General features: G+C 51.1%; 1 protein-coding gene across 1 annotated transcript; it reads right to left on the bottom strand.

Annotated features, from left to right (window-relative positions):
* Positions 1 to 19,330: 19,330 nt before the first annotated feature.
* LOC110484529 (uncharacterized) lies at positions 19,331 to 20,404 on the bottom strand. The gene has a single exon (XM_085564495.1). The coding sequence runs from the start codon at positions 20,385 to 20,387 to the stop codon at positions 19,479 to 19,481; it is 909 nt and encodes a 302-aa protein (XP_085420621.1). The 5' UTR covers positions 20,388 to 20,404; the 3' UTR covers positions 19,331 to 19,478.
* Positions 20,405 to 24,116: the final 3,712 nt, after the last annotated feature.

Raw genomic sequence — 24,116 nt, 5'->3', positions numbered from 1 at the left:
CCACACAGATATTCCCCGGGATAATGACAATATCCCCTCCAAGGATTGGAACTAGGACGCCAATAGGTAGCCCGGAGTTCAGGTTTACTCCATCTCCACATAGAGTCTGCCAAGTCTTTGTTAGTAACAAAAAAAATGGGAGCTACAGTGGTGGCATTATGCTTAACAACTTTCCCTTGGTCTATTTTGGTCAGAGTCCAATTAAATGGCTGGTGTGCATAGTCCCCTTGACCAGGCCAGGTACAACATATAACTAATATGCACAGAATTTGCCAGCAAGGGTGGAGACCAAACTACACCAGGGTTTGATTATCATTATCTCCCCATTCCCAGTGTTTGTTTTGACATGTTATTGCTGGGCTCACCTTTACCCTTGGGAGATCAGTATTCTTGAGGCAGTTCTTGAAATACTTTGAATTGTCCCAGTCTGAGGGCTCTTTCCTCCACCGCTTCTCATCCCTCTGCCTCACTCGCCGACTCGGTTGCTCCAAGCCGCGAGGCACACCATCTTCTCGGAGCAAGGATATTCTTCAGGAGGACCCAAACTCTGTTTTTGCTGCCTCTTTTTGAATGATTTCCAGTTTTTATTCTTCACATGTGGTGAGTCACACTGAATCCCAGGTAAAGTTTTCCAGCAATTCCCTTTTATAATTTGAACAATTAAGGGAATTGGTTCATTGGAGTGGAAACAATTTTCAGGTCTGGCCCCCTTAGTAAACACCTCCCATCACTCTTGGGATTCCCTTGGTAGGGTCCCGTTCTCTACTCCAATCCTGTAGTAGATAGGGACAGGCGAACGGAAGATTTCGGGATGTGACGGAAAGAAAGACCCCTTCCCCCTCTCACCCTGCAACATGTTATCCATTTACCCCAAAGAATGTAACCACACCTAACCCAGTAGTTTTCCACTCCTGACTAACCCTAGAGACCCTACCAACCCCCCCTGACGTAGCAGAGTCCCCCAAGACTATTTAAACCCATGAGATAAGATAATAAACGCTTTCGACTGTCCACCACATTGGTGTCCAGCGCGTGTTGTTAGCCCGAGTGGCCCAGGGGAGACTGGGCTGCCGTGCTGTTCCTTGAAACCAGGTCGCCTTGCCTTCCCCTGAAGGCAACATAACTGGTGCCAAAGCCCGGGAATAATTCGCTCGGGTAGCGGGTGTCACCTGGACAAGAGCAGCGGCCAGACCGGTGAGACCGTGTTCTCGGCGAGGGAGACGTCCTAGGAACCCGCGATCGTCATGGACGCCATCGCCAGGGTCGTAAGTGAGGTTCATAAGCAATGGGGAATTGAGTGTAAGCTCAAAGACTTTTATCTTGCTATAGCAAGGCTGCTTGAGCTTGGGGCAATTGAACGCCCTGTGGATGTTTTGCATCCGGAGATATGGGAAAAATGCACAGCTGCGCTGGCCGAGGACACGAAATCCTCAGGCAGCGGCAAATGCCTTAAGGCATGGGGAAAAGTAGAGAAAGCCCTGCGCAGAGCAATAGAAGAGCAGGAGACATGGAGCGCAGCGCGTACGTGTTTATTAGTTACACCCAAGCTAGGGGTAGGAGCGGCAACGCAAACTACCCCTGAGGACGATCCGCTCGGGAGCGGGGATCCGGGGGGGCCCGGCGCGTCGCCCCCCTCCCCGGGCGGGGGCCCGGGACCCCCCGCGGAAACCTCCCAAAAATCCGCGGCTTCCCCATCCACCCCGCCACCGCCGGTCGATGACCCGGTACCGGAGGTGCAGCGGCGCGCAGAGTTCTTTTGGCAGGGACTGGCGGGGGAAGCCAGAGCCGCGGGAGCTGCGGCTCGGGAGGAGATCCTGCCCATGCTGCCACCGTACCCCCTTGAAAATGACACCGGCAGCCAAGGGGAGGGGCGGGGCGCGGGCAGTCTCGGCGCGAAGAGCCCAGAGGCGCGGAGTTCTGCTAATGCGCGTGTGCGGGAGAAAGAGGAGGAGAGCGGCAGAGGGCTCGGAGCTGATCGGCAGCCGCGCCTGACGCCGCTACCATGTAAGGGAGAAACCCACCCCTGCAGGAGGCAGGGCGAGCCCGGGGGGCGGCAGCGGCGCCACCCCCGGGGGGAGGAGCGGGGCCGGAGCTGCACAAAACGGCACCGAGCCCCGGAAGTGCGCTGGCATTCGACTTCCGACTCTGAGTCCAGCAGCAGCTCCGGCAGCTCGGAAGAGCTGCCAGGAGCCGGCTGGGACTCTGAGACGAAGAGAATAGAGCCAATGCAATTTATAACAAAACCAAGTAAAGCTTTAAGCCGCACCGAAAAGCAGCCACAATACGAACCAGCCCAGTTTACCGACTGGGGAGAAATAAAAATAGCCTGTGCCGAATGGTCCCCAGCGGCTACCGTACAAGCCTTCCCAGTGAGGATCACCGGCCCGGAAGGGAACCAGCAGAGGGTATATGCCCCGGTAAACCCAAAAGATGTACAGTCAATTGTCAAAGCCATTGCAGAAAAAGGAATCAATTCGGCCATGGTCTCCACATTAATCGATGGTCTTTTTAGTAATGACGACCTGCTTCCCTTTGATATCGAGCGAATAGGTCGCATGATACTTGATGGTGCGGGAATGATTGTGTTTAGACAAGAATGGGAGGATAATTGTACAAAGCTATTAGCCCAAGCATCTGGCGCGAGGCAGCCACTAAACAGATCGACTTTATCCAGGCTTATGGGAAAGCACGATGATATGATCACGCCTCAGCAACAAGCCACACAGATGCGGGCTGAGGAGGTCAGGGCGACCACTCAGGCTGCTAGGGAGGCTATTTGTGCAGCCTCCCGGGTCGTAGCCAAGCCGTCGCCGTGGTCCACCGTGAGGCAGGCAGAGAGCGAAAGCTTCACGCAGTTCGTAGATCACCTGCAGGCAGCAATAGACTCCTCTACCCTGCCGGCAGAGGCAAAGGACCCCGTGGTATCTGACTGCTTGCGCCAGCAGTGCAACTCTGTCACCAAAGATATCTTACGTTCCCTGCCAGCCGGAGCCAGCCTGGCTGACATGATCAGACATGTAGTGAGGGAAGAACACCTGACACCCATTCAGGCAGCCGTCCACACCCTGACCAGTGCCATGGCGTGTTTCAAGTGTGGTGAGGCAGGTCACATCGCGGTGAGCTGTCCCCAGCCGGCACGGCAGCCCGCCGCAGCGCCTCCACCCCAAGCACGCCCGAGAGGAGCCTGTTGGAGCTGCGGGAGGAAGGGGCACCTCACTAAGGAATGCAGGTCCCAGCCCCAGGGAAACGGGAGAGGGAGGGGGCGTGCGGGCTGCACTCAGCCTCCTCCCGCTGCGAATGCAAGGCGGCCCATCTATGCCAACCCCCAGTGGGGCGGGGCGCCCTTATACCCCATACCCCCACGGGAGGCAGCCAGCTTCATACCCTCACCAGCGAATTTCGCAACACAGCCTGCGGTACCTTCGTACCCACTACCGCTGCAAGCAGCGCCTGTGACGCAGGGTCAGCAGGGGACGCCCCAGAACGGGACCCCTGGGTGGCCCTGGCCATGAAAATAGGGAAGGAGCCCCTGGTGCTATGGGGGACGTGCCGCCTTTATGGCAGTCAGGACCCCCATGTCATAGGGCTTCAGTTTTGGGCAGACACAGGAGCAGACTGCTCGATTTTTCCCCAAGCGCTGTGGCCCCGACACTGGCAATGCAAAGAAGTCCCCCCAGTGAACGGAGTGGGAGGTCCGTCCCGAGCTTGGAAAAGCACCCAATTAGTAGCCATAACGCTTCATACAAAAAAGGGACCAGAACAAACAGTAGCAATCCACCCCTACATTTTGCAAAACTCTCCACCCCTGATAGGAAGGGACGTCCTTGCTATGTTAGGAGTCAGGATTACATATTTATAATAAGGGCCACTGCCGTACACTCACTGCTGCCAATCAAACTGACTTGGAAATCACCAGACCCCATATGGGTCGAGCAGTGGCCCCTGTCAAAGCCTTGAATGGCAGCCTTGCTAGAACTAGTCAACCGCGAGCTGCAAAAGGGTCACATAGAACCCTCCACCAGCCCGTGGAACACCCCTGTGTTTATATACTAGAAGCTACCTTTCTAACCCTAAACAAAACCAAACCGAACCTGACTAACTCCTGTTGGCTTTGTTATGATGTTAAACCCCCTTTCTACGAAGGCATTGCATTAGACACCCCCTTCAGTTACTCCACAGCCAGTGCCCCCCACCAGTGCAGATGGGACACTCCCCGCAGAGGAATCACCCTGAGTCAAATCACAGGACAAGGCAAATGTTTTGGCAATGCAACTTTAGCAAAGCAGAAAGGCAACTTCTGCACTAAAGTTGTCAAGCCCAACAGAAAAACCAGTAAGTGGGTGGTCCCATCCGCATCTGGGATGTGGGTTTGCCAACGATCCGGAGTGAGTTCTTGTGTGTTCCTTGCCAAATTTAATGACTCTATTGACTTCTGTGTTTAAGTTCTGATTGTTCCTAGGGTCCTGTACGACTCAGATGAAGAAGTGTACCACCTTTTCGAAGAACCTGACAGACTCCACAAAAGAGAAATAATCACAGGTATAACTATCGCAATGCTGCTCGGCTTGGGAGCAGCTGGTACAGCCACTGGTGTCTCAGCCATCGCAACCCAACAGCACGGACTCTCTCAGCTGCAAATGACCATCGATGAAGACCTGCAGAGGATCGAGAAATCCATCTCCTATCTAGAAAAATCAGTCTCTTCGCTTTCAGAAGTAATTTTACAGAATAGGCGAGGACTGGACCTCTTGTTCATGCAACAAGGAGGACTGTGTGCAGCTTTGAAAGAGGAATGCTGCTTTTATGCAGATCATACGGGAGTCGTTAAAGACTCCATGGCAGAACTCCGAGATAGACTGGCTCAGAGAAAGAGAGACAGGGAAACCCAGCAGAGCTGGTTCGAATCCTGGTTCAATCAATCACCTTGGCTCACCACTTTAACTTCTGCCCTGGTAGGTCCACTGGCAATACTGCTTTTAGCTGTTACCATAGGACCATGCCTGCTGAACAAGCTAGTCTCATTTGTTCAGGCCCGTCTAGAACGGGCAAACATTCTGTTTGTGGGCCAGCAACAAATGCTGTAAACCAAAAACTGCGAACACAGTCAGCTGCAAAAGCCTTCGAAACTCACCTTGCGAGATTTACTCAGGTTTACCAAAACCCCTTTTTTCCTTACCAAGTTACAAGTTTGTACCTCACTCCAGTGCCTATATCTATGACTACCTCATGTTACTTATGAAAAGGAGGGGGGAGATGTAGTAGATAGGGACAGGCGAACGGAAGATTTCGGGATGTGACGGAAAGAAAGACCCCTTCCCCCTCTCACCCTGCAACATGTTATCCATTTACCCCAAAGAATGTAACCACACCTAACCCAGTAGTTTTCCACTCCTGACTAACCCTAGAGACCCTACCAACCCCCCCTGACGTAGCAGAGTCCCCCAAGACTATTTAAACCCATGAGGTAAGATAATAAACGCTTTCGACCGTCCACCACATTGGTGTCCAGCGCGTGTTGTTAGCCCGAGTGGCCCAGGGGAGACTGGGCTGCCGTGCTGTTCCTTGAAACCAGGTCGCCTTGCCTTCCCCATGAAGGCAACAAATCCTTAGGACTGACTTTGTCAGTTCTCTTTCTAACTGATAACACCTTTACAAATACCCCTAGGAGGAGTGCCTCTGTAACTATGGACCCACCACCGTTCCTGACAAATTTTACAAATATAGCATACAAAAGGGTAACAATTACAATCCTTATTTGTACAATATACTCTAAAATCATTAGTTATAGGATATCCATAGTCCAATATCTCACTCTACCAGCTGGTTCGTACAATTTTTACTGAGTCCATTCAGTCCATTTAAATGTGACCTTAAGGTCCCCGGGCTGGCTGGTTATTCTCCAGGGCTCTTTGGCAGCAGCAGGAATCGCTCCCTTTATTCAGCTCGCATGTGTCCACCCCTTCTCGGCGGTTCGGACTGCAGTTTCTATAGTGAGTAAAACAACATAGGGGGCTTCCCAATTTGGGGTTAGTGAGGTTTCTTTCTAGGTTTCTTATTAAAACCTTATCACCTGGATTTATATTGTGGATTGCTAGGTCTAAAGGAGGTTGTTGCACTAGTAACCTAGCTCTTCTAAGCCCTTCCTGAGCCTTCATAAGTTGCATGACATATTGGTTAATTTGTTGATTACTTATTTCAGGGTGATCTATAGGAGAATCCATGTCATAAGGCATCCCATAAAGCATTTCAAATGGAGAAATTCCAATATCGGTTCTGGGTAGAGTTCTTATATTTAACAAGGCTAAAGGTAAACATTTTACCCAAGATAACTGTGTTTTATACATCAATTTAGTTAGTTGTTTCGTAATTTTCCCATTTACCCTTTTCACTTTACCTGAGCTTTGTGGATGCTGGGGAGTATGATATTGCCACTTTGTTCCTAGAGCTGTAACTACTTCTTTAATTATTTTGGAGGCAAAGTGTGGCCCTCTGTCTGAGTCTAGTACTTCTGCTAGTCTGTAGCAAGGGATTATCTCTTCTAATAGTATTTTTACTACTGTTTGTGTACTTGCCCTGGAGGTAGGGAATGCCTCTACAAAGTGAGTCAAGTGATCTATTATCACCAATAAGTGTTTATACCTTCCTACTTCAGGCAAATCAGTAAAATCGATTTGAATGTGGGAAAACGGTCTATGTGCCAATTCCCGTCTCCCCCATTTCCCAAACCACTCAGGATTTCTCACACCTGGGTCTACTCCTGGGTCAGGGGTCTCTTCAGCCCTTCTAGAAATCTCAGCCCTCATTCTAGAGAGACTGCAGACTGTGTAGAGAAAGCTTACCAGATTAAGCACCAGGAAGATGGTCTCTTTAACAGTCAGGGGAAACGGAACATTCTCTAATAGGGAGCTAAGAGATTCTGAGGAGAAGAAGGAAAGCAAAGGCTGAAAAGCCTCATCCCCTGCTTCCCCTCTAACAAACTGGCTGCACAACCATGACTATGAGCCATGCATTCCTGGAACAGACTTCAGCACCTTTATAAACCCTCTGCAAGCCATTACACCCATGCCCAGCCCGATGGATATTCTGGTTAGTGCCCTTCTACTGCAAAATCTACGTATTAGGGACAATACCAGAGCTATTCCTGAATAAGAAAATAAACCTAGGGACCATAGAGGGATTAAGATCTCAAAAAAATTTAGGGACCAGAAACACATACAGGCCTCCACTCTAAAAGACACTCTGAATTCAATCAACAAAGCCAGTAACTGCTCCATACTAACACAAAGTAATTGGAACCAAAATATGATTAGAATGGGGTTTGTTTTTTCACTCTCTCCAGCCACGAAATGGGCAGCAAAATATTTGTCCTCGTTTAGGGCAAATCTGGGGAAAAACCTCTGGAAGGAGCCCCCAGAAAACAATCCCCCACAGCCCCTCCCCACTCACCTGAATCAGGAAGAATTTTCTTTGAGAGAAGTGGAAAATAACCTGTTTATTTAACAAACAAAACCCTTCCCAGCACTAAAAAAATTAACAACACCAGGTGACAACAGAATTCTTTCACCACTCTGCAGAGATGACAAATCCAGAAAGTCTCTCCTGGGAGTTGTCGCCCGGGTCTGGGCGCTGGGGATTGCTCTGGGCACTGGGGATGGCTGCTGCAGATCACAGAGCGCAGGCTCTCGGTGCTCCTCGGTGTTTAGAGGGTCCCAGTCCAGAGCAGGTTGGATGGTATTCAGGAAAGGGAAAGGAAACAGTCCAGGGAAAGAATTGGACTGCTTAGCTAAACTAATTTAAAAAGCAAAGGCAAAAGCAAAAGCAAGCAAAAAAGCAAAGCAAAGCAAGCAAAAGCCAGCAAGCAAAAGAAAGCAAGTCAGTCAACACTGGCCTCTTCTAGACAGCAGACCATGGGGGCAGGTGAGCCGGCCGATAACAAGGCAAAACAAACCTTCACTTTCTGAGTCAGTTCTGAAAGCAAAGAACAGAATATCAAACATAAACAGAACACACGATTGGAGATACAAACACCATAATGTCACCCTTGGACATTCCACCTCTTACCTCCATATCTTCAACATCATGTAAAAACTCCATCAAGTAAAAACTTCCATCTTTCACTTACTCATACGCATTTCCTTCTATTTCACTTGCTCAAATCTTTGAGCCTTACACATTTCCTTCTGTCTCATGTCTGTGTGTTTTCGTGTACAGACACTGGCAGTAACATCCAGCAAATAGTGATATTTGCACGAGTCTCACCCCACAGTCAGATCCCCCCTGAGGTACACATCGTGTTGCTCCATCTCTCTGCATTATCCACCATGTACAACCTGGTCCCTGAGCAAAGACAATCCCACAAATGGGTTTTTCTTACTTGAGGCAGAATTGATCCACACTGATTTCCCTAACAAACCTCTGACATGTGCCACTGGGACTTTATCTCCATCTACTATATTCAGGGGCTCAGACTGGGCAGGACCTGCTCAATTGGTGGAACCTCGGCTGTTAACTAACCAGGTGGTCTTTGCTAAATGCTGCTCCCAATTTTTGAAAGATCCCCCACCCAATGCTTTTAAGATTGTTTTTAACAGTCCATTGTACCTCTCCACTTTGCCTGCAGCTGGTGCATGGTTTGGGATGTGGTACGCCCACTCAATGCCATGTTCCCTAGCCCAGGTGTTGATAAGGCTGTTCTTGAAATGAGTCCCATGGTCTGACTCAATCCTCTCAGGGTACCATGCCTCCAAAGGACCTGCTTCTCAAGGCCCAGGATGGTGTTACGGGCTGTAGCATGAGACACAGGGTAGCTTTCCAACCATCCAGTGGTGGCTTCTACCATGGTCAGCACATAGCGCTTGCCTTGGCGTGTCTGGGGCAGTGTGATGTAGTCAATCTGCCAGGCCTCCCCATACTTGTCCTTGGACCACCGCCCACCATACCACAGAGGATTCACCCGCTTGGCCTGTTTGATGGCAGCGCACGTCTCACAGTCATGGATCACCTGAGAAATACTGTCCATGGTTAGAGCCACCCCTCGGTCTCGTGCCCACTTGTAGGTGGCATCTCTGCCCTGATGGCCTGAGGCATCTTGAGCCCATCGAGCCAGGAACAACTCCCCCTTATGGTGCCAGTCTAAGTCTATCTTTGACACCTCTATTCCTGCTGCCTGATCTACCTGCTCATTGTTTTGGTGCTCCTCATTAGCCCGACTTTTGGGGACATGGGCATCTACATGATGGACTTTCACTGTTAGTTTATCCACCCGAGAGGCAATGTCTTTCCATATATCAGCAGCCCAGATTGGCTTTCCTCTACGTTGCCAGTTGGCCTTTCTCCACCTTCCCAGCCAGATCCACAGAGCATTGGCTACCATCCACGAATCAGTATAAAGGTAGAGCTTTGGCCACTTCTCCCTTTCACCAATGTCTAGAGCCAGCTGAATGGCCTTGAGCTCAGCAAGTTGGCTCGATTCACTTTCTCCTTCAGTAGCTTGTGCAACTTGTCGTGTGGTGCTCCATATGTCTGCTTTCCACTTCCGGTTCATCCCTAAGATGCGACAGGAACCGTCAGTGAAAAGAGCGTAGCAGGTCTCCTCTGCTGATAGTTGGTTGTATGGTGGAGCTTCTTCAGCCTGTGTCACTTCTCCCTGCTCTTTTTTGTTAGTGAGGCCAAAGTTTTCACTTTCCGTCCAGTCTGTAATTATCTCCAAAATCCCAGGGTGATTCGGGTTTCCAATATGGCATGCTGTGTGATGAGAGCAATCCACTTGATCCATGTGGTGTCAGTGGCATGGTGAGTGGAGGGAACCTTTGCTTTGAACTTCCACCCCAGCACCGGCAGTCAGGGTGCCAGGAGGAGTTGTGCTTCTGTGCCAATCACCTCCGAGGCAGCTTGAACTCCTTCATAGGAAGCCAAGATTCCCTTCTCTGTTGGGATGTAGCTGGCTTCAGACCATCTGTAACTTTGGATCCAGAATCCCAGTGGTCAGCCTCGAATCTGCCCAGGCACCTTCTGCCAAAGGCTCCAGGACAGACCATTGTTCCCAGATGCAGAGTAGAGCACATTCCTCAACTCTGGTCCTGTCCTGACTGGGCCAAGGGCCACAGCATGAGCGATCTCCTGCTTGATCTGGGTGAAGGCTTGTTGCTGCTCAAGGCCCCAGTGGAAATCATTCTTCTTTCTGGTAACCAGATAAAGAGGGCTCACAATCTGGCTATACTTGGGAATATGCATTCTCCAGAAACCTATGGCACCTAGGAAAGCTTGTGTTTCCTTTTTGCTGGTTGGTGGGGACATAGCCCTGATCTTGTTGATGACCTCAGTGGGAATCTGGTGCCATCCGTCATGCCATTTCAGTCCCAGGAACTGGATCTCTTCAGCAGGTCCATTGACTTTGCTTTTCTTGATGGCGAAGCTTCTAGTAGTATCTGGATGATCTTCTCACCTCTCTCAAACACTTCCATTGCTGTGTTCCCCCACACAATGATGCCATCGATGTACTGCAGGTGTTCTGGAGCCTCACCCTTTTCCAGTGCAGCCTGGATCAGTCCATGGCAGATGGTGGGGCTGTGCTTCCACACCTGGGGCAGTCGGTTCCAGGAGTACTGCACACCCTTCCGGGTGAAAGGAAACTGAGGCCTGCATTCTACTGCCAGAGGAATGGAGAAAAACGCGTTAGCAATGTCAGCAGGGGTGTACCACTTTGCTGCCTTGGACTCCAGCTCGTACTGGAGTTCCAGCATGTCCAGCACAGCAGTGCTCAGCGGTGGAGTCACTTCATTCAAGCCACAATAATCCACAGTCAATCTCCATTCTCCTTCAGACATGTGCACAGGCCAGATGGGGCTGTGAAAGGGTGAGTGGGCCTTACTGACCACCCCTTGGCTCTCTAGCTCACAGATCATTCTGTGGATGGGGATCAAAGCACCTTGATTTGTCTGATACTGCCGGTCGTGCACTGTTGAGGTGGCAATTGGTACTTGTTGCTCTTCCACCCTCAGGAGTCCTACTGCAGATGGGTTCTCTGACACTCCAGGCAAGGTGTTCGACTGCTTAATGTCCTCTGCCTCTGCAGCAGCTATGCCAAAATCCCACCTGAGTCCCTTTGAGTCTCTGTAACATCCGTTCTGGAGGAAGTCTATGCCCAGAACACATGGGGCCTCTGGGCCGGTCACAATGGATGTTTCTGCCGCTCCTTCCCAGCCAGGCTCACCTCAGCTCCCAACAGGGTCAATTGCTGCGATCCCCCCGTCACCCCAGCAATGGAAACAGGTTCTGCCCCACATGTACCGATGGCATTGGGGTACACTGTGCACCAGTGTCAGCGAAGGCTTCATATTTCTGTGGCTCTGATGTGCCAGGCCATCGGATCCACACCATCCAGAAGATCCAGTTTTCCAGTGCTTCTCCCTGGCTAGAGACAGGGCCCCTCTAACCCTGGTTATTGTTTCTTTCCTAGGCATACATGGTAGAGGTATTTTAAAGGTGATCTGACAGATCATACCCGGCAGCTCGGTCATGGGAGGCTGAGGCTACCTTCACTTTACTGGAATTCCTTCGGTCAGTGCTTCCCTCCTTGAGCTGACGCGCCCACGGTGCCAGGACAGAAATGGGTTTCCCATCTCACCTTCCCATGTCTTCCCCATGGTCACACAGAAAGAACCCCAGGCCAGCCTGTGGGGCGTACCCTCTCTCTGGCTGGGGAACGTTGGGCTCTGACTTTGGGGCCTGTGACTCGCACTGGGGCAATGTGGGAACTGTTCTTCCTCACCTCCTCCCTCATCTCCCTCATCTCCTCTTTGAGTTCCTTGCCCACAGCAGAGCCATGAGCCTGCACTGGGCCATGGATCATACTCTCACAATTTCTCAGCTGTTGGCAGCAGAGCTCACTGTCTCTCGGCTGTTATCGGCATTAATCGTGGCAATGAAGGTGGTGTACTGAGATGGCCCCAGCCTTGCCAGACTCCACAGCATTTGCCCTGTGCCCCTGACCTTGTTGGGGTCATTATCATGCTGTCCATCCCTCCCAAAGAGTACCTCCAATGCTGCCACTTCCTTCAGCTGTTGGTCCCTTCCTCAAGGGTTTTCCATCATGTTCTGTGCTGGTGCTCCTGCATTCTCACCCTGTGGACAAACCTCTCTCTGGCACTCATTAAAAGCCGCTCTCAGAGGGAAAGGGACCCTGGCTCCCTTACAAAAATCTGATTCATACCTGAGCCTTGGGTCAAGGGTCCCAAATTCCTTGCCTCACCACCATCCAGCTGGACACCTGTACCCATGAGGTCTCAGACTTGAAGCAGTCAGGTTGTATAAGCCTCACGTCTCCATCATACAATGTCCTTGTGCAGGTTACGGAGACTTTTGTACATCAGGGACTCGGTGATGATCACAACCTCTGGCTCCCCTGTGGGTTGTGAGGGCCTTCCCTTATCTGGGTGCTCTGATTCCATCTTAGACCTCCTTGTTTCTACAGGGGCGACTGCTGCTGGCTGTGGCTGCCTTTGTGGCTCGGCTGGAACCTGGACAGTTGTAACATCTGTGGGTTCCACTGCTGCCCCATCAGACTCTCCTTTTTCGAGGCAGGGGGAGGGCTTCTCACCAGCTGGGGAATGCACTCCTTCAGCATCTCCTGCATCTCCCTCACCAGACCCCCACCCAGTCTGGGTGGTTCATATCTGGGGTGGCTGTGGGGCAGGGTCAGGCTCTGGGGCAGCAGCATCCCTGGTCTCTGGGGCCGTGTCAGGTTCTGGGCTGGGTGTCAGGGTGGTTATCCAGGTTAATCTTCCCTTGTCTCTCAGTGCCAAAGAGAACAGGGCTAACAGCAACACAGCCCCTGTATGATATCATTGGTATTTGGAGTGGATCTGAGCCCTTCACAAACTGGTGGGGCAGCCCCAAAGAGATGGTTAAAGGCTTGGGAGAAAATTTCCCCCGGTGTCATTTCCTCACAGTAGGTGCCATTATTAAAGTAACCCCAAAAGCACACAGTTAGTGTGTGATAGCTGTGAATCCATGTGCCTGCTTCCCAGAGGAAGTTAAAAATCCATGAATTCTTCCCCTTATTCACCCATAAAACAAACCAGAGAACAGCCACAGCAGCCTTGGCTGTAGGAGCCGTGTTTAGATCAGGGCCTGCAAATGGAGAAATGCAGCCACGGTTCCGTGTCACCCAAACCAGGGCAGGCTGGAGCACAGGGTGCCGCTGAACGAGGTTTCTGTAGCAGCACACAAAAATTGGATTACTCAAGAACTGTTATTCCCTTTTTTGTTCCTGTGCCCTCGAGCCGCACGTTGGGTGCCAAAATCTGTCTTGGTTTGCAAAGACAGGAGTCTGCTAAGGAAGGCAGGACCCTCCCTGAAATGGGAAAAAAATAAATGTAGACCCCCTCCCTGTAAATTGCTATAAATTTGAAGTTAAGGGCGACTCTCAGGCAAAAATATGGGAGCAGGAATAACAGTTCTTTATTAGGGAAGAAAATAAAAAGATAAAATAAACAATGCAGTGAACCAACCTCTAACAGATGGCAATTGAATACATCTTGCCTCGCAATCTAGGACAACAACTTATTCAGCATGAATCACATCCATTTACTACATGCCCCTTACCCACAGATATTGCCCACCTGAGACTGACATGCCAAAACATTTTTTAAAAATTGTGCATTTTTCTTCATAATTAAAATTAAGTGAATTTTTAATTAAATTAATTAAACTAATTGATTTTTGATAATAATAATTAAAATTTTATTTTGCTTATGCATAAAAATATTATTCTATATTTTAACATTTCCTCTTAATGCTTCTATAAAAAAATCTCTGTATGTTTTTTGCAACCAAAAACGTATTGGTCATTGGTTCTAAGTAACACAATTCCCTTCATTAATTCATTGACCACTATTGGCTATTGATTTTGCCCTCATTATTCTAATTTCCTTTATTTTTATTATCTTTGTCATAATTTTTTCTCATTTTCACAGACAGGGTAAAAGCGGCCACTTTGGGAAGCATGGAGACATTTCTGGGCACATTTGGGACAGTTTTGTGTCTGGGGAGGGAATTCAGAGAGAACTTGAGGGTCTGGGGACCACTGGGGGAGCCGGGCGGGCGCTTGGAGGGGCACTCAGGGATCCTGAGGGGCAGTTCGGGGTCCGGGGGAGCACTCGGGGGTCCGGGGCCCTGGAGGTCAGCGAGGGGAATTTGGGGCCCTTCGGGGTCCGGGGAACACTCGTGGGAGCTTGGGGAGATTTAACCGGGTTCCTCAGGGCGCAGGGCGCGGCAGGAATTTTAGGCGCAGAACTGTGTTCTGATGGGCTCTGGGGCCGCGGGGGATGAGAGGAGAGGAATTCCCAGAAGTGGCTGTACCGGGCATCTGTGGGGCTGGGAGCACTCAGGGGATCCGAGGACGGTTTTAGGGGGTCCCGAATGGGCGCTGAGGGCACTTGGGGATCCCGGAGGGTCTGGGGGGCACTTACAGGATAGATGGTGGTGGATATCGGGGGTTCTGTGGAGCGCGGGGCATGACGGGCGTTGTAGTCCCGGCCCCAATGGAGCTCTATGGGGCCACAGGGCATCATGGGAGTTGTAGGCAAAAGAAAAGATGGCGCTGAGTCCAGACACCGCCCCCAAAGCCATGATCCCTGGCGCTGATTGGTTGGAGGCAGTCATGATGGGCGGGAGTCTCGACCAATGGGAGTCGGCAGAGGCGGGACCAGCCCATTCAACCTCTCCAGTCCTTCCCAGTACAGCCCAGTTCATCCCAGTACAGCCCAGTAGAAACCAAGTTCCCCTGCAGTCCTTCTCAGTACAGCCCAGTCCCTCCCAATATACCTGAGTTCATTCCCAGGCCCTCCCAGTTCCTCCCAATGTCATCCCCAGTATGCCCCAGTGTTGCCCCAGTGTTCCCCGCAATGTCCCTAGTTTGTCCCGGTATCCCCCAGTTTCACTCCCAGTGTGTCCCAGTGTACACCCACAGTCCATCCCAGCCCACCCAGATTGCCCGTCAGCATTCCTCATGTTCCCAGGCTGTCCCAGCCCTCCACAGCATCACTCCCAGTATGTCCCAGTGTGTCCCACAGCATTCCCAGTGTTCCCCAGTATGTCCCAGTCCTCCCCAGTGTCTCCAAGGACAGTTTAATTTCTCAGGGCATCCACGGCAGCCAAACCCAGCAGTGGGGTCAGTGCAGTGCCCATGGCCACAGCCCCTTGCAGTGCCCAGTGCAGCTGGGGCTGATGATCCACCCTCACAGCTGGCCCAAGCCCGGTCTGGATGGTTTTGGTGGCACCTTGGGCTGGCACACACCTGAGGAGGGTGTCTGTTTTCATGGGGAAACTCAGGAGTTTTAGATTGCTCCAAACATAGAAAAAGGGAAAGCCCCTCTTAGGCTGGGTGCAGCCAGCTCTGCAGGCACAGCAGGTCCCAGGTGAGTGAGGAGAGACAGGATGGGCTGGGGCAATGTGGAGCAAGGTTGTCCACGCTGGGCCAGAGCTCAGGGCACAGCTTCTCTGAGCAGGCCAGAGCTCCTGAGGGGAGACCCTGGCTCAATATCAATCACAGAATGCTGCAATCGCCTCTGATCTAAAGAGAAATGTAATAAAACACACCCTTTAAAATAGGAATGTGTATTTCTTACAAGCACTTTGAAATATTTCTCCACAACTGGAAGAGGAAAACTTTAATGACCCTCTCAGGGCTTTGGTGTTGTTTACATCAGACTCAGTCCCTGAGCATGTCTTCAAAAAAACTTCTCAAGAACTCAAAGTTAAATTAAAACTCCAAAGTTTCTTGAAGTTTTAATGGGTCCCACTGAGGGACACGACTGAGAAAGTGTCCCCAGGTTCCAGTCAGAGCAGAACACTGGAGGCACTGATGACAGCTGGGGACAAGCAAGGGAAAGGTGTCTCTGGTGCTGAGCAAACCTGGATGTGTTTCAGGAATGCAAAGGGCCCAGGCCTGAGCCCCAGCCCCTGGCAAGGCAGATCCTGTCCCTCCCTCATTGCTCAGGGCTCTTCCCGGGATGGGCACTGGCATGTGGGGATGTGCAGTGCCAAGGGCAGGACCATGGGGCGGCCCCTGCCAGGCTGCTGAGCAGGGACAAGGAGGCACTGAGGCCCCAGGGCTGCAAGGGTCACTTGTCCCCTCGTGGCCTCAGGCCCAGGGCCAGCAGCCATGGCCAAAGGGCTGCACAGGTTGGCTCTGTCAGGGCCTTGCAGCTGCTGCACATCCCTGAGCCCTCTGCAGCCCAGGCTGTCCCACGGTGTCCCTGCCCTGCGCCTCTGTCCCTGCAGGCTGTCGTCACCCCCGGCTGCCCCACCTCGCTGGCCCTTCCTTTGCTGGCAGCTCTGCCTCCTGCTGCCCCTGCCTGGCCACACAAAGCCTTGGGCTGCTCCAGGCTCCTGCTGGGGACGTGTTGCACCACAGCCCTGCCCTGGGAGGGAAACTCCTTTCTTCTGGTGTCCAGTCTGTGCCTCCCCAGCTGTCCTTGGTGCCATTATTTCTTTTTCTCACTGTTTTATACAAGGAAGAAAATCTGCATCCTCTCTGAAGTCACCCTTCAATCCCTCCCAGGCTACTCCTGTTCTGTCCTCAATCACCATATCACTGACCCCAGAGCCTGCAGCCTCTACCTGCTGGTTATGTGATGAGGCCTCCAAACCCCATCTTGGGAGATTTTTGGATCCTCTACGAGGTCTGTGAAAATGTAAAAACAGTCAAAGTTATTTTCTGCAAAATCTTGCAGTGACAGAACAAGGATCAATATCTTTAAACTGAATGAGGGTGGATTTACATTTGCTAGAAGGACGAAATATTTTATAATTATGAGAGTGGCACAAAATGGCAAATGTTTTTCCAGTGAGATGTATTCCCCATCCCAAGAATGCTCCAAAATCAGGGAGTGTCTGCAACCTGACCCAGTGAAATCCCCTCACCAAGGATGGAATTCCTGTTGTGTGGGTTCTCGGATGTGCTGGGTGCCCTCACAACAGTTCTGGCCACAATGTCTGCTGAGGGCAGCCAGGCTGCTACAGGGCAGTGACCTCACAGCCATCACCATGGCAGCCCTGTCCCCTGGGCCTAGCTCTCCCCTTTCCTCTGCCCCTGCCTTGTCTCTGCTGGCATGAAGAGTTTTGTTGTTTATATCTTGCCTCCAAGGTGCTGGGCCAATGGCTTCCCAGTCAGGCTCCTGGAGCAGAAGTGGCTTTTCAGAGCCCAGCCAGAAATGAGCCCTGAGGCAGCAGCTCTGCAGCGCTGGCCACCAGGCTGGGTTGCAAGGGAGGCTTCTGGCCATGCCTTGCAAGCAGCTGCTGCTGCCAAGGTGCCTTTGGTGCCTCGGGCTGTCCCTGGCACAGCTCCCAGCACGGCACTCTGCCCTTGTGCCCGAGGCCTTCCCTGTGCTGGGGCTGGCCTGGGGCTGTTCCTGCAGCGGGACCTGCCCTGCTCCTGGCACAGGAAAGGCAGTTCCTGCTGGAGCAGGAGGCTCTGCCTGCAATGGGCTCAAACCACTCCAGCAAGGCCCTGCTGACTTCAAAATTGCTTCCTAGAGCAGAATATCCTATAATTGTTATAGATTCTGGACTGTGGAGTAAATAACTCTGGTTAAGAGCTTATTGTCTAATCATTATCAGATTGTATTTATATAAATATATCTGGTATTACATCATTAATCCTGTATGAAAAATTGCATTGACAAATTGTTCAATTCTACCTGTCCAATCATTTATACATAAACCTTTGACAAATTCTGGGGCCGGTATTGCATCCAGTCACTCCCAGTCTCCTCTCTTAAAAGGAATTTTAGAAGTCTGGAGGCTCTGCAGGGCTTTTAGAACCCATGGTGGCTGCTGGGTGTCTCCATCTCATGACTCAGTAGGAGTTTCTCCAATAAAGCAATAAAGCTTTTGCCTGAAGCTCCCACCCTGCACATGACAGGAACCCCTGTGAGTACCTGTGACATCCTGGCTCTTTGACAGCCTGGGGATGTCACTGTGGAGCCCCCGTGAGTGCCTGTGACAGATCAGTGCCTCTGCAGCCCAAGGTGCCCTGGGATGTCACCATGGAATGGCTGTGACTGCCTCTGACCACATGGCTCTTTGCCATCCCCAGAAACCCTTGGGAGGTCTCCATGGAGCCACTGTCTCTGTGTGTGACACTCCAGCTCTTAAAAACAGCCTGGAGACTCTTGGAAAGTCCCCATGGAACCCCTCTGAGGGCCTATGACAAATCTCATCCTTACAAGGCAACCATCACCAGGAAACCCTGTTGCTATGGTCAGTTTCCATGGCAACCATCCCCAGCCCCTGTTGCTATGGTCAGTTTCCATGGCAACCATCCCCAGCCCCTGTTGCTATGGTCAGTTTCCATGGCAACCATCCCCAGCCCCTGTTGCTATGGTCAGTTTCCATGGCAACCATCCCCAGGCCCTGTTGCTATGGTCAGTCCCTGGGCAGCTCCATGGAGACCCCATGCCAGGGGTGGTTGCCATGGACACCAGCTCAGGCCTGGAGCCCGTTGCCATGGCAACCATTGGCACTCCCATCCCCAGGGTCATGGATCCAGAACCACAGAATTGGCTGAGCTGGGAGGGACCCATCAGGATCCTCGAGTCCAACTGCTGGCCCTGCACAGGACACCCCAACACTGCCAGCCTGGGCCTGGCAGCGCTGTCCAAACGCTGCTGGAGCTCAGAGAGCCCTGGAGCTGTGACCCTTCCCTGGGGAGCCTGGGCAGTGCCCCAGCAGCCTCTGGGCAAAAACCCTTTCCTGAGATCCAACCTAAGCCTGCCGCGACTCAGCTGCAGCCGCTCCCTCCACTCCTGTCCCTGGGCACCAGAGTGAAGAGGTTCCCTCAGCCCCAGCCAGGGACCCGCTCCCAAGGCTGCTGCTATGGCCACCAGGGCTGGCACCAGCTGGGATGCTCGGTTTCCACAGGCCGGGGCTCAGGAATGGGATTCCGCAATTTCCTACGCCCGCTAAAACCCTGCTGGTGCTCATTGCCCTCCCACCTTCAGTTGAAGGAAGAAAGGGAAAGATCCCTAGCTGGGATAAGAACAATTTATTTGGAACAGCAACAAGATAAGGAACAAAGAGAAACAGAAAAAATATTGACAACAGAAGGGATAAGAAAAACTATTTACAGGGAAAACTACATCACCATCAATTGTATCTTCCTGGCCACATGTTTCCTCCTGCAAGGAAAGGACACCCGTCTCCTCAGGGAAAGAGAGAGAGAGTCCCTTTCCTGCCCCTGGCAATGACCTGAGGTGGGAGTGAATGTAGTGACAGGGCCATGGCCAGACCCTCATGCCCTTCAATCCCATATCAGGCCATTGGTAGGGGCAGGAAAAGGGACAGGTGTCTTCCCAGCATGGATCACAGGGAACATGGGTCACCAAGGCTCTTCCCAACGTGGTCTTCCAATGGGGGATGAAACTGGAGCAGTGCACAAAGCTCTTCCTGCAGCTGGGGAACTTTCAGGATTTCCCTTACTGGTGCCTCCGTTGGTGTTTGGTCAAGTCAGAGCTCCAGGTGAAGCTCTTCCCACACTGGGGACACAAGTAGGGCCTCTCCCCAGTGTGGATGCGTTGGTGGCTGACAAGATGGGAGTTTTGCTTGAAGCCCTTGCCACAGTCAGGGCAGAGGAAATGCCTCTCCTCAGAGTGAATCCGCTCATGCCGGAGGAGATCTGAGCTGCTGTTAAACGTCTTCCCACAAGTGGAGCACATGTAGGGCCTCTCCCCGGTATGGATACGCTGGTGTGTGACGAGGGTGGAGTTGCGCTTGAAGCCCTTCCTGCAGTCAGGGCAGTGGAAGGGCCTCTCATCCGTGTGAATCCACTGGTGTTTGAGGAGACCAGAGCTGCTGTGAAACCTCTTCTGACACTCAGGACACTCATAGGGCCTCTCCCCAGTGTGGATGCGTTGGTGGATGATGAGGTCAGAGCTCCGTCTGAAGCCCTTCCCACATTCCCCACACCCGTAGGGCCATTCCCCGGTGTGGATGTGTTGGTGGCTGACAAGGTGAGAGTTGGAGCTGAATCCTTTCCCACACTCCGCACACTCGTAGGCCCATTCCCCGGTGTGGATCATCAGGTGGCATTTCAGACTGTTGCTCTCCCTGAAGCTCTTCCCACACTCCAAGCACTTGTAGGGCTTCTGCCCATCAGGAAGCTTCTCAGGGACCACCAGCTCTGAGCTCTGACTGAAGCTCTGCCCACCTTCCTGGCCCAGAGTGGGTCTTTCCTCCTCAGAGCATCCTGGGCTGGGCTTGCAGCCCCTCCTCCTGTGAGACCTCCAGGGATTTTCCTCCCTGTTGGATTCCTGCGCTGTGGAGTTGCTCAAAACGGCCTCTTCCATTAGGTTCTGCTGCAGGGATTTGTCCTTCCTGGTCTCCATCCTCAGCTCCTTGTCTGGAGGAGGAAGGACAAGGAGAGGATGGGATTTGCCTCCGTGCCACAGGGAAGGGCAAGCAGATCCCTCCAGTGCATCACCAGCAGGAGGGCACCGGCAGCGGGGCTGTCCTGCAGCTGGGGGCCAGGCTGGGCTGGGAGATGGAGCAGGAGAGAGGGGGAAAGGGGCACTGGCTTCCTCCTCACCTGCCTCGGTGTCCCAGGGAATCTTCCTCTTCCTCGCAACCTTCTCCATCTGGTGAACGTTTGGGTATGGGAAATCCTGTTTTTGGAGAAAAACAAGCGATGAGTACAGTGAGTTTTGTACTGGCTTCAAAGCAAACCAGGGGGAGAGTCTAAGCCAGAATGACAATTGAATAAGAAAATTAAGATCACAGCAACGATACAGAAACACTGGTTTAAACTCACAGAGTCAGGATATAACCTGACACCCCGTTGGTCAGGGTGATGGTAGGAGTCTGATGAAATGGTGACTGCAGTCCGGCTGGAGTGATGAACGTGATTCTGTCAAAGCAGTGATCCTGTAGAAGGGTCTGGTCTTCCTCTGAAGGTCCAGTGGTGGTTATGGAGCTCTTGTCCTCTGGGAATCCAGTAGGCAAGGTGGTTGTGGTGTTGCAAGGGTGAGATTATATCCCGGCAGGAATGCTTGGTTCCTCCCCCTGGGCGGAGCATCCCACAATGGGATGATGTAATTTTATCAGTCCTGCAGTGACACTCAATGGCCCATTAAGAAAAGATGGCCCCTGGAGAGCATTATCAGGGTTGAGCCATGGAAGAGATAAAGAACACTGCCCCACCTGTTGATAACAGTTTATGGAGATGGTGACTGAAAACACTTTTGGTTACATCTGACACTGTAACCTGAAACAGTGAGGCAATCCCTGCTCGGGGTGGGGGGTGAACACCACCCCCCTTACCCAAACTGGCTCAGGTGTAAAACCCCCACCCTGGGAAGGCCACACACACAGGGGACAATGTCACACTTGCCCTGCCCCAGGGGAGATCTCTGTCCTTGTCACTCCCTTGCTCTCCCCCCTTTTCTTTTTCTTTCCATGTCTCTCTACCTCACATTTACTGTTCAATAAAATCCACTTTGGATTTGGTCGCCTGAGCACCTTAATTGGGGCAGAGACATCTCTTTAACAATTTTATTACCCAGACTGCAATATTATTTTGCACAGTGGGTTCAGGGTTCTGTTGTGTGACCCCAAGGGTCTTTGACAACAGCCTGGTTCTCTCCTCTGTGGAGTTTGTGGCTCTTTCTGGAGGAACTCTTGGAAACTTGGATGCAGCTTCCTCTGAGCAGATTTTGGGAGAGCTTATGAGGAAAATGGCTGTTGTGGGTGGCCAGTGTAAAGAAAATATTTTCTTGTCCTACCTTGAAAAGTCTGTTAAAATCACTGGAAGAAAGGAACCAAATGATATCAGCAAGATTGACAAGGATCATTCACCCCAAGGTGAGAAATACAAGGCTACCAAAAGTCCTACAGGAAGCCCAGCTCAAGTAGCTAAATCTCAAATAACTTCTGAATTCAGAGGCGTGGGTGCTTTTCCAAATATGAGAATCATTATTTACTTTGTCTCTGTCACCTTTGTGACAGCTACACGACCTTTCCTTTTTTTTAATAATTTGTATTGGGCCAAATTTCCACTTTTCCTCTTTGGAGTCTGCCAGCATCTTTATTGGAGCTGTGCTGGAACTGACAGAATTTGGAATTGCCAGAGAATTGCTTCTGTTTATGGTTTATTCATGTGTGGGATTTATTTGGGTTTCCATCACAAGTGACTTTTGGGAAGAGCAAATCTTCCTCAAGACATTTTATAGAGGGTTAAGTTTGATTTCTGCTGAGTTTGTTTTGTCCAGTGTCCAGGGGATGCTCAAGGGGTCTCTGGTTTTGGTTTGGCCCTAATTTTCTACTGATTTGTCTTTATCACTTAAAAACACCTGAAAAAATATTAAAAATATTATTGACCAGAGATGTCAAAAGTCCCACCATTTAAGAAGTATTTGAGGTAGAATTTACTGTTTGGGAACATATTCTGGATGATTTGTGGGTTCTTGGAGGAGATATGGCAGTATTCTCCATATCTTTGCACTTCAAAATCCAAGGTGGATTGCTCTTTCATCTCAAAATGACTCAATCCCCCTGGAAGCTGCACAGTCTTACCCCAAACTGGCTACAACCCACCTCAAAATGGCTGGTTCCCACCTCACTCCCATGCCAAAATTAGTCACCTTCACAGCCTCCAGGTTGAGATGTAGTTGGAAGGAGATCAGAAGAAGTGAGATCCAAATTTGAGGGTGTGGGATTGGGACTGTGTGGGGCTGGGTGGGTGTGATTTATTTTTATAATAAATAAAACTATCAGAATTACTGATTTCTGTCCCATTCATTTTCTGTCAGTTCTGGTTTGCTTTTCAGAGTGCTGCCTTCTCAGCTGATTTTGTTTGTGTCTTCCTGTCCCAGACTGAAAAGCAAGATGTATTCTATTTGCCATCTGTATGGCAGTTGTCCTGTGTTAAGTCGGCAGTTTTTCCTTATCTCTTCCACAATCAATCCTCCCTCAGGGGAGACATCTGCTGATAATGGGCTATTGAATGTCACTGCATGACAGATGAGAACTGTAACATCCCATTGTGAGATGTTCCGCCCAGAGGGAGGAGCCAAGCATTCCTACCTGCATCTAGTTTTGAGATTCTGGCCCACCAGCACAGCTTTTTCTGGGCTGGATTTTTCAGAGGAACAACTGCCTCTTCCTCTTCAGAGGAAGACTCCCATTCCTACAGGATCACTTCTCCAACAGAACCACAGCTGACACTCCTGGAGGACTGCAGCCACAATTACAATTGGACTGCGGTCAACACCCTGTCCAACAGAGTGTCAAGTTGTATTCTGACTCTGTCAGTGTTCTAGTTTACTGCATTGTTTATTTTCTTCCCTAATAAAAACTGTTATTCCTGCTTCCATATTTTTACCTGACAGCCGCCCTTAATTTCAAATTTATAGCAATTCTTAAAGAAAGAGTCTTCATTTTTCCATTTCAGGGGAGGCTCCTGCCTTCCTTAGCAGACACCTGTCTTTCCAAACCAAAACACCTCCTTTCTCTCCTGCCTTCCTTTGCCTGCTCTGTTTCTCTCTCAGTGCCTCCTTTGACCCAGGGCAGCTCCCACCAAAGACCCTGTCCTGATTTCATTCCCAATCCATGAGCTATGACAACCACAGGTGAAGTTATGAAGGCTGGCAGTGAAATGTCACTGTAAGATCTTGCTCCACTTGGCTTTTGGCTCTTCCATAAGAGCTTTTCCTTCTAGGACAGGAACTTCTTTTCCTGGCTGGGAACTGGAATTCCAACCCCTGGGAGCATAGCCATGGATGCCAGAGGTGCATTCCAAGGCTCCCAGGGTGCTGCTCCTGCCGTGCCTCCCAAGGAGCTGTGCAGGGCAGGGGACAAGGTGCAGCAGCTGTGTTGGTTCTGCAGTGCCACCACGGCCCTTGGTTCCATGAATTTCTGCACTGCCAACAGCGTTTCCTGGGTTCCATGATGCCCTGCTGTGTCCCCATGGATATTTGGTGTCATGAAGTTCTTCAGTGTCGCAATGGCCACCTCGCTCCATGAGCTTCTGCAGTGTCCTTGGATGGGCAGTGTCACCATGGACCATTGGCTCCATGCAGCCCCGCTGGGTCACCATGGATTCCTTGGTTCCATGAGGTTCT

This window comes from Lonchura striata, chromosome 33 (genome assembly GCF_050655825.1).
Source record: "Lonchura striata isolate lonStrDom1 chromosome 33, ASM5065582v1, whole genome shotgun sequence".
Lineage (NCBI taxonomy): Eukaryota > Metazoa > Chordata > Aves > Passeriformes > Estrildidae > Lonchura > Lonchura striata.
The sequence above is the reverse complement of the archived record's forward strand: the minus strand, read 5'-3'. Positions and strand labels throughout refer to the sequence as shown.